At 50.9% G+C, this 14,353-nt stretch overlaps 1 protein-coding gene across 1 annotated transcript; it reads left to right on the top strand.

Annotated features, from left to right (window-relative positions):
- Positions 1 to 294: 294 nt before the first annotated feature.
- LOC133791461 (E3 ubiquitin-protein ligase ATL6-like) lies at positions 295 to 1,245 on the top strand. Its single transcript, XM_062229389.1, has one exon. The coding sequence runs from the start codon at positions 295 to 297 to the stop codon at positions 1,243 to 1,245; it is 951 nt and encodes a 316-aa protein (XP_062085373.1).
- The last annotated feature ends 13,108 nt before the right edge of the window (positions 1,246 to 14,353 follow it).

Consider the following 14,353-nt stretch of genomic DNA (forward strand, 5'->3'; position numbering starts at 1 on the left):
TTTCTTTATTCTTTCTTGCTTAAAGAACCTGTAGAGAGTCTGTTAGTTAGTTGGTAGTTTTGTCCAACTGTTAAGGAATACTCGTTAATCCGTTGTAACTAATTCTTGTGAGCTCTCTATTGTTGTTTCAGCGATATAAATACTATCTCACGCTCATGAGAAAGAACTGCGCTCATTTCATTCCAATCTCCACTCTTTTCATTTTCCATTTTCTTTGTTTTTTCTTAAGCCTTCTTGCATCGCAACACCTCAAAACCTAAATTTCCTTCTCCAACTTAACAACCTTACACCACCATGATGACAAACTACAGTTTATGGTTCTCCAAACGGGAAATGAAGACCATTCTTTTTGTGTTAATTCTGTTGCCGGCGGCGTTATCCTACATTGGAGCTCAGTCTCCAGGAAATTCTCAAGATGTCACAGACATGAAAAACTCGCTTGGTCGATGGAGAAGAGCTGCCATTGTGTTGGTCGTAGCAGTAATCGTGATCTTGATTATCTTCCTGCTGTGTTTAGGCCTTCAACGCTACATAGACTCAAATGCGCAGGGGGCAGCGAACAGCGGCGGAGGCGGAGGCGAAGGCGGAGGCGGAGGCGGAGGAGGAGGTGCAGCTGTTATCGAAATGTCAACGACGGCAACGCAGTCTACGCAGCCTAGTTGTGGACTCGATGCGGCAGTGGTTGAGACGATCCCGAGCCTAATGTATTCGGAGGTGAAGAGGCTCCAAATTGGAACAGGCGAACTGGAATGCGGCATTTGTTTGGAAGAGTTCGAAGACGATACCATGCTTCGTGTTCTCCCCAACTGCGATCACGTCTACCACACCCACTGTATTTATGAATGGTTAAATATACGTTCCACTTGCCCCATTTGCGTACGCTATATCACACCCGGACCCGACGAGTCCCTACAACGACCCGAGTCTTCCAACGACGGCGCTGCAGTCGAACCGGCGATTGGTGAAAGAACCCTGGAAGAACAATTTCCGGCGTTATTAGTGCCTGCCACAGAACCCGATGATTCAAGAATGACACGCCCAATTCTCTCGCGGTCTCAGACGACCAGCCACTCGTTGACCCAAGCGGGCGAGAACACTGATCGAAGTACTCTGAAGTTATCCGCCAAGGATAAGAATATGATCCTTCGCCGGGCCAGGAGCCAAGTGATGTTGCGTACAGAGAATCGTTCGGGGGTTCTGGATCGAGGCAGTGGAGAAGGGACTAGCAGAGGTGGGTACCGATGAAATTTCTCAGATGATTTTTTCTAGTAGAACGTCTTTCAAGAAATCGCAATTGGTAGGGCAAACTGAAGGTGTAGGGACCTCACTGCATCGAATTATACTGGTACTTTGAAACTTCGAGTGATTTTTCTACGACGAACAATTACAATGTCTATACCATATATTCTTTTTAATGAAAGCTAGGGTTTAAAAGACTACTATTGCTTTCATTATATATGCATAATATGAACGTTTCAGTAGTTGTTAACTTCAATGAAAATATTACAAGTTTCTGCTGTACCTTAATTTGTTTCTTTTAGTTGACCTTGTTACCTATTCCCTACCATGATGTTTAACGTTATATGCATGCATTTAAATGTTATACTACTTAAAATATAGATTAATTAATAAAGTAATTAGTAGAGGAAATATAATATTTATTTTTTGTAAAGATATCATTTTGCAAAAGACAATTGTATTAATTCGATCAAAATTGATTTTTTAAAAATTAAAAAAAAAATTGATTTATAAATTAATGTTTCGGCTAAACTCAACAGTTATATATGCGTGATGATCGTAAAATCAAAATTATATTTGGCTACTTTGCAAATATTTTTTAGCATAAACTTACAAAAAAAAAAAGTGTTTTTGAATAAGTTATTTGATTAATACTCTCCTAATAAATATTGTGTTCATGTTACATGAAATAATTGTATCAATAAAAAAAAAAAGATTATACATGAAATAATTAAAATTCTTCTGTATGCTGGCAAGCAACGATGTCAAGTAAACTTTCCTTTTTAGTTAATTGGAGTTACAAACCCTCTATATACTAATAATTCTCCTGATATATCCTGACATTTCTCGTTAAACTATTGATCAGTAATTTGCCAATTTATAATTAAACGACTAACGAGTTGGAATATATATGCTAAGATATGCATCATGATAATTGATAAACTCATATTCTATTTCAACAATATTTATTTAGTCATAAAAACAATAGCAAGTAAATATTAGAACTTTCTAGAACGACCGTCTTATATTTTTTACTTAAAAAGAATATTCCATTAGTGTGTAATTCTTTCTTGTAGCGAAAACAGAAACTATAAAATAATAATAAAAAAACAAAAAGATAAGGAAATAAATTACTTTTTTTTAGGAAGGAAATAATTTACTTTTAAAAGAATAATAAAAAAACGAAATTTGCAAGTTAACGAAAGAAAGGTGCCTACAAGTTTAACTATTCACAAGAATGTAAGGAATAACATTCCCCACGGAACCTGTTGTCCACGTGGCACTCACTCCACGACTTCTAGTTTTCTACTACTGATTTCATTACTATGTATAAACCATTTCATTTTTTCTTTCTTGCTTAAAGAACCTGTAGATAATCTGTTAGCAACAGTTAGTAACCGACAGTTTTGTCCAACTGTTAGGGAATATATCCCTTATTCTGTTGTAACTAATTCTTGTAAGCTCTCTATTGTTTCAGCAATATGAATATTGTCTCGAGGTCATGAGAAAGAGCGCTGCGCTCATTTCATTCCATTCTCCACTGTTTTTTTTTTCTTAAAACCTCAAAACCTCAATTTCCATCTCTCCAACTTATCAACCTTACACCACCATGATGATAAACTACAATTTAAGGTTCTCCAAACGGGAAATGAAGGCCATTAATTTTGTGTTACTTCTGTTGCCCGCGCTGTTAGCCTACATTGGAGCTCAGTCGCCGAGTAATTCTCAAAATGACACGAACGTGAACAACCCGGTGGGCCAATACATATTTGCAATCGTGCTCCTATTAGTAGCCGTGATCTTTATCGTGATATTCTTGCGCGAAGCCATTCAACTCTACTCCAACTCCGATGCGAAGGGAGCAGCGAACAGCGTCGAAGGCGGAGGCGGAGGTGGAATCGAAACATCAACAACGGCTACGCAGCCTACGCGTTGACTCGATGCTGCTGTGGTTGAGACGATTTATCCGACCCTTGTGTATTCTGAGGTGAAGAGGCTTATTGGAACAGTCGAACTGGAATGCGGCATTTGTTTGGTTGAGTTCCAAGGCGACGAAACGCTTCGTCTAATTCCCAACTGCGATCACGTTTTCCATTCCGAGTATATTGATCCGTGGTTACATATAGGTGCCACTACTTGCCCCCTTTGCATAGGCAATCTTGCACACGGAGCCACGAGTCCCTACACCGATCAGAGTCCATCGATGAGATAGAAACCGAATTCGAAAACGACGCCGCTGCAAACGAACCGGCGCGCGGTTGAAGAAAGAACCCTAGAAGAACAACTTCCGGCGTTAGTGTTCTCCACAGAACACGATGATAGATCGAAGCACTCTGAGGTTATCCGCCGAGGATAACAATATGATCCTGAGGCGGGCCAGGAGCCAAGTGGGTTGCGTATTGAATATAGTTCGGGGCGTGTGGACCGAGGCAGTTGAGAAGGGTCTAGCAGAGGTGGGTGGACTCAGTCCGACCGGTGAAATTTCTCAATGATTTTTTCTAATAGAACGTCTCCCACGAAATCGCTATAGGTAGGGCAAAATGAAGGACTAGGGACCTCATTGGATCGAATTACTGGTACTTTCAAACTTGAAGTGATTTTTTTAGACGAACAATTTTTTTTTTATTACAATGTCTATACCATAATCTTTTTAATGAAAATTAGGGCTTCAAAGGCTAATATTGCTCAATATACATGAACGTTTCAGTAGGAATAGTTAACTTCATAATATTTCGGCAAGACTCAACTGTATTATATATTCGTGATGAGTATAATCAAAATTATTGATTATGCTCATGTAAAAGAAAAAACAAAAAATTATTGATTAGGCTACTTTGCAAATATTTTTTTAACATAATTTTTTTTTTGTTTTAAAAAAAGCGTTTTTGAATAAGTTACATTAGAAAAAACATAGACTTAGTATTTGTTATCCCCATTTCCTGCATGGACTCGGGGCCTTCGTCCAGGCCCATTGTCAGGGGCTGCTAAGCATGCAGGCCCGGCCCAAGGCCTCTTGGTACGGAAGTGTCCGAGAGGAGGGGAATGGGCCGGGGGTGCATGTCTGGGCCCATTAGGGGGTCCGGCATGGTCATCTGGGTTCTGTCCTCCGGGACGGTCATCCGGGAGACGTGCAGATCGTTCGAACCCCCACGACATACGCGTCCTGGTGCCGGACCCTGGTACGGTCCGGGCCTGCGGTAAATGAAGAGGGACAAAGGTAAACAGACCCGGATCACATCGTCCCCCATTGGAGGGGCCAAGCGTCCAGGAACCTGAAGCCGCCCCACTCCGCGTGGGCGTTGTCCCCACTTTTCACCTGCGGAAAAGGCCACCTTGGGATTGCACGCCGTTGTTTCAGGTCTGCGCTGCCAAGTACTCTGATTGGTCTTATCTCCTAAATCTGCCTCATAACTCGAAGTGTCCAGACCAAAAGTGTCGTTTTGTCGGGCGAGATATAGCTCTTAAGCCAATGTATTGGGCTTTAGCTGGTCTGGAATTCATGTATGTTGTATCTTTTGTATTGGGCTTCCACTAGAAAGGCCAAGAATACCCGTATCTCTGATGGGCCCGGGTCATACCCGGCCCAAACCCAGTGTTCCCATAAGCCTATAAATACAGGCATATAGAACACTGTAAAAGGGATCTCTTTTCAACGAAGATACAGTGACTCTGTCGAAATACAGAGAGAAACTCCATTGTAAAAGGTTTTTCAATCTCTAATACTACTGACTCGTGGACTAAGGCTAGTTAACGCCCCAACCACGTAAAAACCCCGTGTTAATCTTCTACTTTCATTACAAGTACCCTTAAATAATATTTATTAATATAGTTACCGAAAACTTCGGTAAACAGTTTGGTGCTTTCATTGAGAGCTGAAGGAAGCTAGTGCTAACGTCAGGCCTTTACTACAATGGTGAACACACGACACACGACCTTCGACCCTAGCAATCCAGAGCAGGGCAACAGAGACCCGTTGCCTTCACAGCATATCCCTCAGGATCTGCCCGAGAACGCGCCTCCTCAAACATCTCACCAAGACGAGTCACAAGACTACAAGGGTGGGAAAGAATACGAAGAGGAAAACGAGGAGGAATATTATGAAGAGGAAAATGAGGGGGAGTACCACGACGAAGCTGCGGATCCCAAGACCCTCGAAAGAGAGCCCGATCAGCAAGACTTAGAGGTGACCAGACTAAGGCAGCAAGTCCTAGATCAGGAAGCCAGGATCGCTGAGCAAGCGGAGGCGCATCGACGGATGCAAGAGTCTCTCCAAGCCCTGCAGGCACTCATGGCCGCGCAGGGTCCAGTAGCCAATCCCGCAACTGGCCCACTTCCAGAGGCGCATCAACCTGCTCCACGAGAGCGAGCCGGGGTCCCCGAAGGAGCCAGCCCGGCCCCTCCCCTGGAGCCTTTTCCTGAGCCAGCTCCAGGAAACCCGGACAGGGAGCGAAAGAAGGCCAGTGGAAAGACCCGGGAAAATACCACCCTCGTCGCAAAAGCTGGGACCCGTTCCCGGCTGCTCCCTAGGAAAGAAAAGGTGCGCCCCGTCCCAGGATGAGGCCACCCGATCGATCCGCAGGGGACGCGGCCGCGGAACGCACAACCCCGGCACGCCCCACGGCGAGACGGGCGGGAAAGATCTCTGCACCCGAGTGCCTCGGTTAACAAGAACCGTCGGGAACGGCCTCTCCACGAAGAATGTCATGCCCTCAGTTCAGGAGACGACACTTCCCAGATAGACTTACGCGATGGACTGAACGCTCGAAAGGAGCGGGCCCGCAAGGAAATGATCTTCCCCCGAGGTGGCGACCTTAGGAACAACATCAACGACAGGAGGAACGAGAGAATCCCCCTAGAAGATGGCACAGCCAGGCAACTCATGGAACAGATGGCCACGTTGAAAAAGGTCACGGATCGCCTGGTCCGCAAGCAAGAAGGCGCGGACACTGACTCCGACGAAGAGGATAAAGAGCCCTGCGCAAGGCACATCCTGGACGCCATACTCCCCAAGGGGTTCAAGATGCCCAGCCTCACCGCCTATACTAGAAACACCGACCCCAGGGACCATCTGTCCCGATACAACCGGCTCATGACAGTGGCCCATGTCAGTGGCGATGGCAAGTGCCTCTGCTTCTCGATCACTTTGGGCGGTCCCACCGAAGAGTGGTGGAAGAGACTTAAGCCGGGATCCATCCAATCCTGGTCCGGGCTGCAGTCAGTGTTTCGAAAGCAATTTGTGGCCACCATGAGGATGGATATGCAGATCAGCGCTCTCACAAATATCAAGCAACTCCCCGCGGAGACACTGAGGGCCTACATCCAGCGCTTTACTGAAGAAGCTTCCAAGACGAAAGTGGACGACGGACAGCACCTGGTGGCACTACAGTCCGGAATCCGGGTCGGGTCCCCCCTTTGGGATTACATGCAGCATAGCAAGGCTGCTACCCTGGAAGAGTTCATCAGGAGGGCCCAAGGATTCATCAACTGGGAGGAAGCTCAAATCCAGGCTTTCAGGTGGCCTTCGGCCCCGCAGCCCGTCCCCCAATCATTCCTGGAATATGGGGGACAGTTCCCGGTGCAGTCCTACGCGCCCCCCATTGCCCCGGGATCGGCCGTCGCACCTAGGGTCAGCTACACCCCTACGGTGTACGGCCCTGCCACTTCAGGGTACGCCCCGGCCCAATCCACCCACTTCTCCGATTATGGCGTCGCGCCAGCAGTCACAAACAGGAGTGACTGAGGCGAGCGTGAACCCCTCCCGGGGGAAGCGATCGTGCAAAGGCCAGAACCGGCCCGAGCCGGTCAAGAAGGGGAAGAGGGGATACAAACCCCAATATTTAGAATACACCAACCTAGTGGACACCAGGGAGAACATCTATCTGGCAACAGAAAGGGCGGTTCACTATCGGAAGCCTAGCCCCATTTTCAAAGGAGGAAGGAATCTGAGAGACACCAGCAAAAGGTGCGCCTATCACAAGGATGTGGGGCACACCACCGATGAATGCCGGCAGCTCAAGGATGAGATTGAAAATCTCATCAAGCTGGGGCACCTCCACCAGTGGGTAAGGATGCCCGTGGGAGTCCCGGACCTGTCAGCAAGCCCCGGACAACCCGCGGTCCTGGGAACAACTCGGGCATACCCCCACCCCCCCCCCCCAGGGAGGATATGCACAAGGACCCCCAATGCAGGCCCCTCAGGGGGCCCCCGTCGCGCAGGTTCCCGGCCCCGGAATGCCTTACCCCTCCAGGGCAGCACCCCCTCGAGTTGACAGACATGTGGCCACCATCTCGGGCAGACCTCACCTGGGAGGGCCATCCAGAATATGACCAAAAGCGCTACCTAAGCGAGCTGGACCACGATCAGGAGGTGTGCACCCTTGTCCAGGCTCCGTTCAGCGCTCTAAGTTGATAAACCTCCCCATCTCCTTCATGGAGGACGACGCCCGCAATGTCCACTTTCCGCACCACGACCCACTGGTCATATATGCTCAAATCGCCAACAAGTTGGTGTCCCGCGTGTTGGTGGACGACGGAAGCTCTGTCAACCTGTTGTTCAAGCCCGCTTTCACCTTCATTGGCTTGACTGAAGCGGATCTGGCATCGTGCTCGACCCAGATTTACGGCTTCAACGGAGATGCACTTCTCCCCATGGGAAAAATCCAGCTGCCTGTTACGCTGGGAAGTGAATTGCAGCACTCGTTCAAGTTTTGCACCTTTGTAGTGGTGGACTGCCCCACCGCTTACAACGTCATCTTTGGCCGACCCGCATTGGTCGAGTTCGGAGCCATCACCTCCATCCGCCATCTTTGTATGAAGTTCCCATGCGACAGGGGAGGGGTAGGGACTGTCCGGGGAGATTAGAAGAGTGCCCGGAAGTGCTACCATGTGTCGGCCCGGCCCATATACATGATCCGGGAAGAGCCCGTTGAGGACTTCGTTGAACCAATTCCCCTCCCGCCTGTTGAGAGGGTGGTCCAGGAAGAGGATGACCTGGACCCGCGGATAGGGGACGACCGCGTCCTGGAACCAATGGACGAGATAGAAGAGGTGTGCATCAGCGAAACCGATCCGACCCGGATCATCCAAGTCGGAAAGAGTCTGCCGGCAGACGTTCGGGCCGCCATCATCGCCCAAGTTAAGGGAAACCAGGATATCCTGGCCTGGTCTCACTCAGACATGACTGGGATCGATCGCAATATCATTTGCCACGTGTTAAGTCTCGACTCAAACGCGACCCCGGTCCGCCAGAAACGCAGGCCTTTGGGGACGGAGAGGGCCGAGGCCCTTAAGCTGGAGGTTGAGAAGCTGTCTTCCATCAACTTCATATGCAAGGTTGTGTACCCCATGTGGCTGTCCAATCCCGTCTTGGTGCCGAAACTGAACGGGACGTGGAGGACATGCATCGACTTCACGGACCTCAACAAAGCCTGTCCGAAGGACTGTTTCCCGCTCCCCCGGATCGACCAAATTGTGGATGCTACGTCCGGGTACGAGATCTTGAGCTTCATGGACGCTTACTCCAGCTACAATCAGATCTCTATGCACGTCGCAGATCAGGAGCACACCCGTTTCCAAACCGACAGGGGAATCTATTGCTACATAGTCATGCCTTTCGGACTGAAGAATGCTGGAGCAACTTACCAAAGGCTCGTCAATCGAATGTTTCGGGCCCAGTTAGGGCGAAACATGGAGGTATACATCGATGATATGCTGGTCAAGTCCAAGACATCCCAGAACCATTCGGATGACCTGGCGGAGGCTTTTGCAGTCATCCGGAAGTACGGGATGAAGTTGAATCCCAAAAAGTACACTTTTGGCGTGGCCTCCGGGAAGTTCCTGGGCTTCATAGTGAGTTTCTGGGGAATAGAAGCCAATCCAGATAAGATCAAGGCACTGATCGACATGGCCTCTCCCCGGAAACACAAGGACGTGCAAAGTCTAACGGGGCGAATAGCCGCTTTGAGCCGCTTCGTTTCCAAAGCCACGGACAAGTGCGTCTCGTTCTTCAACGTCCTTCGGGGAAGCCAGCGCTTCAAATGGTCACCCGAATGCGAAGAGGCCTTTCGAAAGCTGAAAGAACACTTGGCCCAAGCCCTAATCCTGGCGAAACCGGTAGAAAGGGAGCCCCTATATCTGTACCTGGCCGTGACTGAGCACGCGATCAGCGCCGCGTTGGTATGAGAGGAAGAAAGGACACAGCTCCCGGTATACTATGTAAGCAAGCGGTTGCTGGACGCTGAGTCTCGGTACCCATTGATCGAAAAGCTGACTTTCTGCCTGCTGATGGCATCCCGAAAGCTTCGACCTTACTTTCAGGCCCACGGCATAAAGGTCCTAACCAACCATCCCCTGCGGCAGGTGTTACAGAAGCCCGAGTCATCGGGAAGACTCCTGAAGTGGGCCATGGAGCTGAGCCAGTTCGATATATCCTACGTCCCTAGGGTTTCCATCAAGGGACAGGCCCTGGCCGATTTCATCGTTGAATGTTCTGGGATGCCTCCAGAAGACAATATTCCCGAAGCCCCCACGACACCCGTGTGGAAAGTCTTCGTGAACGGAGCCTCGAATGAGAACGGGGCCGGGGCCGGGATCATCTTGGTATCACCGCAGGGGAACCAATTAGAAAATTCCCTCCGTTTCCAGTTCAAGGCGTCAAATAACGAAGCGGAGCATGAAGCTGTCCTAGCCAGCCTGCGCTTGGCCTGGGAGGTAGGGGCAGTGAACCTGGAAATTTACAGCGATTCCCAGCTAGTTGTCAGACAAATCTCGGGGGAATATCAGACTAAAGGAGAGAGAATGGCGGCCTACGTGACTCAAACGAGGGAAATGCTACAGGCATTCACAGCACATTCCATCCGCCAGATCCCTCGGGAGCAAAATGTCTTCGCAGATACACTAGCAAAACTGGCCACCGACGCCGAGGCTGAGCTGGCCGGAATGGTCCCCGTCAACCATCTCCCCGTCCCAAGCATCAAGGCCCCCGCGGTCCACACCGTCGATCACTCCATTTCCTGGATGGGATCGCTCATCCGCTACCTGTCTACCGGGGAAGTTCCAAACGACGGGGCCGCAGCCAGGAAACTCCAGTACCAAGTCCACCGATACGTCATGATGGACGGAAAACTCTATCTCCGAGGTTTATCCATGCCTTACCTCAGGTGTGTGTCCGGGACTGAGCTGAGCGCCATCATGCATGAAGTGCACGAAGGTTTTTGCGGAGATCACACTGCCGGGCCCAGCCTATCCAAGAAGATCCTGCGCCAAGGATACTTCTGGCCAACCATGAAGAAAGAGTGTATTGACTACGTCCGCAAGTGCGAACAGTGCCAGAGGTACACAAAGGTACCACGGGCCCCCCCGGCAGAGATAACCTTGATGAATAGCCCCTGGCCCTTCGCAGTGTGGGGGATCTATCTCGTCGGATCTCTCCCAACCGAAAAAGGAGGGGTAAAGTATGCCATCATGGCCGTGGACTATTACACGAAGTGGGTTGAGGCGGAACCCATGAACACAATCACTTCCAAAAAGGCCTTAGATTTCTTCATCAATAACATAGTGTGTCAGTATGGCCTCCCCTACAAAATCGTGTCCGACAACGGGAAGCAGTTTGACAGCGCCCGCTTCACGAATTTTTGCGAAAGGCACAGTATAGTGAAGAGCTTCTCCGTGGTTGTCAGGCCCCAGGCAAACGGGCAGGCAGAAGCCGTGAACAAAATCCTGAAGGGGACGCTGAAGAAAAAACTCCAGGCCTGTAAGAGAAAAAGGCCCGAGGAACTGCCCCGCGTACTATGGGCTTGCCAGACGACCGAGAGGACGTCAACCAGACACACCCCCTACTCCATGGTCTATGGATGCGAAGCCGTCATCCCAATCGAAACGACTGTCCCGTCCCACCGACGTGACACGTATGATCCCGCCCAGAACCACGCCTTACTCCAAGGATCACTAGATCTCATCGAAGAGATCCGGGAAGAGTCGCAGGTGCAGCTGAAGATGTACCAAGGCAAGATCGCGCGACACTTCAACTCCAAAGTCAAGAGCCGTAAGTTTGGAACTGGCGACTTGGTTTTACGAAGAGTCTTCCCTGCTACTCAGGATCCGGGGGTGGGGGTTCTGGGCCTAAATTGGGAGGGGTCGTACGAGATCCAGCACGAGGTGTGCCCCGGGACATACCGCTTAAAGCGGCTCGATGGCTCGGAAGTCCCGCGAGCCTGGAATGCGGAGCATCTCCGTAAATACTATTAGTAGTCAGGAGAGCGTGTTCCAGTTTAATATTTTCGTTGTAAACAATGTTCGCCTCAGGGAGACCCTTTTTTCAAACAATGAAAATGGTGTGTGCAAAACGTCATAAAGGAATGTTGTAAAACTTGACTAATCTTTCTCAAGTGACCCCAGACCCGTCTCCGCTCACTTGTGGGGGGTATCCCGGGTATAAGTAAATAACTGGCGGGGCGCAAGCTCAGGCTAATCCCGGGTCGGACCAACAAGGTCCGGGTGCCGCAAACCCTACGGTCATACCCCAGACGAATAAGATCCGGGGGTATAACGTAAGAGGACCGAGCCTAAGGCCGGTCCCACCCCGGACGAAGAAGGTCCGGGGGTATAAGTTAAGAGGACCGAGCCCAAAGCCGGTCCCACCCCGGACGAACGACGTCCGGGGGTATAAAAAGAGGACCGAGCCCAAGGCCGGTCCCACCCCGGACGAACGACGTCCGGGGATATAAAATAGAGAGGACCGAGCCCAAGGCCGGCCCCACCCTGGACGAACGACGTCCGGGGGTATAAAATAAAGAGGACCGAGCCCAAAGCCGGTCCCACCCCGGACGAACGACGTCCGGGGGTATAAAAAGAGGACTGAGCCCGAGGCCGGTCCCACCCTGGACGAATGACGTCCGAGGGTATAAAAAGAGGACCGAGCTCGAGGCTGGTCCCACCCCGGATGAACGATGTCCGGGGGTAAAAAATAAAGAGGACCGAGCCCAAGGCCGGTCTCACCCCGGACGAACGATGTCCGGGAGATAGAAGCATCCGGTTTGCCCCAGGGCAAAGCCATGGCCTAAAGCTGATGAAAGGAGATCAGAGCTCCAAGTTAAACTAAGCCCCGATGGCCCTGGACTTGGTGTCAGGATTAAAAACTCAGCGAGTTAAGTCGTTGGGTCTAGTCCAGGCCGTTGGAACCGGAACTAAAACCTCACAATCAATTAATCGCAGCAACAAAATAAAATTTCTACTCGGAGCAATGAAAGGAAGCCTACATAAAAACCAGAGACGGTAGCAGTGTTTTAAACTTAATTACAAGCCAAAAATACTAATAAAATTACAAGGCCGGGATTCGGGCCTACAACTCGTCCGCCCGGAGGTCCGCGTCCTCCTTCTCCTTGGCCTCGAACTCGGCCCACTTCGACTCCGAATCAGGGAAGACAAGGATGTTCATACTCTTGTCCTTGCACCAGGCCATGTAGATGGCCTCGTCAAAAGTGACATCTAGCAGGCCCTTGGCCTCCTCCTTTTCGCGGCGGGTTGTTTCGTGCGCCGCCTTCTCCTGAAGGAGAGAGTCGCCCAATTCGCAGACCCGGACCTTCAAGGCCTGGATCTCCTCCTTATCCAAGACGGACTGAGCCGCAGCCGTCTCCAAAAGTGTCGCCCGCTCATCAACCTCCTTTGATTTCCGGGACAACTCCTCTTCCAACCCGGCCTTTGCGCGGTCGAGCTCCTCGCGCTCTGTATGGGAACGGACCATCTCCCGGCCAAGGGCCTCCTTGGTGGCCTCCCTTTGATTCACGGCCGCCTCCAACTCCAGCTTAGCCGTCTCCATCTTCATGGCCAGCTCGGCCACCAGATCGGCACTCCGATGGGACAACAGGTCAACCTGGAGCAAAGAAAAGTTAGAAAATAAAATCCTCATCAACAAGTAAGGGAAGGAATGTAAGAAAAGTAAAAGTTACCGCGGTGGCCTGGTGGTGGAGAGCCTGGGAGATAAACAGTACGTCCGGGTTGGCTATCGTGGTGTACCTCTTGAGTTGGAGGTTGGACATGGTGTTCCCCACCTGGTCTAGCAGGTCAGCCGCCAGGGGGGCCGTGTCCTGTCCGAGTTTAGGGCGAAAGCCCCCTTCGGCGGCTGGTTGATCCACAATCGGCTGAGGAGCGCTGAACTCGGTAGGACGCTCCGCGAATTCAACCTGACGACGGATCGTCAGGGCTCTGTAAGTTTCGTCCCTCCAGCCGCGACCGTTCTCCCAGGTCCGGTTAATCAGCCGGGACTGCTCATCCCGCAAGGCAGACTCCCCTTCCTCGAGAAGAGTCGGGCGTATGGGGAGAACGGGCAGTGCAGAGATTTCCTTCGCGGCCAGCCAACTCTCACCATGTGACTCTTCAGCCGAGCTAGTTCGCCTCGTCCGGGGCCTCTTCTCGATGTTTCCCTCTATGGCGCCAGCGTCCGGGCCCCTCTTCCCCGAGCTCCGGCTGACCGCTGCGCCCGCCTCCAAGTCAATCACGTGGGGCTGGGCGGGGGCGGAGATTGCAGCTGGCTCCACGGCCTGGAGGGGGACCGCGGCCAGGACTCCCTCACCGGGACAGAGCTTCGTCCCGGACAGTTCCTTGGTAAGGTTGGGCTCCGGGCCCGTCGCCTCATTTTTCTTCCTGGGTGCCTTCTTGGCCGCCCTGTCCTTGAGGAGCCGCCTCATTTCGCTGGTAGGGGTTGACATATGGGAATCCCCTGCAAAAGTACAAAAAAGGGAGTTAGGACGATAAACCAAACAGACAAAAACACGCAAATCAAAGTTAGAAATGACCCAGGACGAACCCTCATCTATGCCCCGGGTGTGACTCAATTCCTCTAAAGCAAATGAATGGACCCGATCCCCTATATCGTCCGGGTTCAGGAAATCCCCGTACTGGAGGAACCCGGATAAGAACATGAGGACCTCCGAACCTACGGGGACGGGAATTGAAGGTCTCATCTCCCCATCAGCCCCAAACGGGGGGCCCGGGGGTACTAGCCTATCCCTAGCTAAGTCCCCGACTCGGGGAGCATAAGTTAAGATTAAAGGGGAGTTACCTCGCCCCGATACGCTAGCCCCGGAAGTCCCAATGTTTGGTAGGGCATCTTCGAAGA

Source organism: Humulus lupulus, chromosome 7 (genome assembly GCF_963169125.1).
Source record: "Humulus lupulus chromosome 7, drHumLupu1.1, whole genome shotgun sequence".
Lineage (NCBI taxonomy): Eukaryota > Viridiplantae > Streptophyta > Magnoliopsida > Rosales > Cannabaceae > Humulus > Humulus lupulus.

Bases quoted from the DNA above. Each gene is read 5' to 3' on its own strand.
- LOC133791461 (XM_062229389.1), top strand. From the start codon at position 295: ATGATGACAAACTACAGTTTATGGTTCTCCAAACGGGAAATGAAGACC.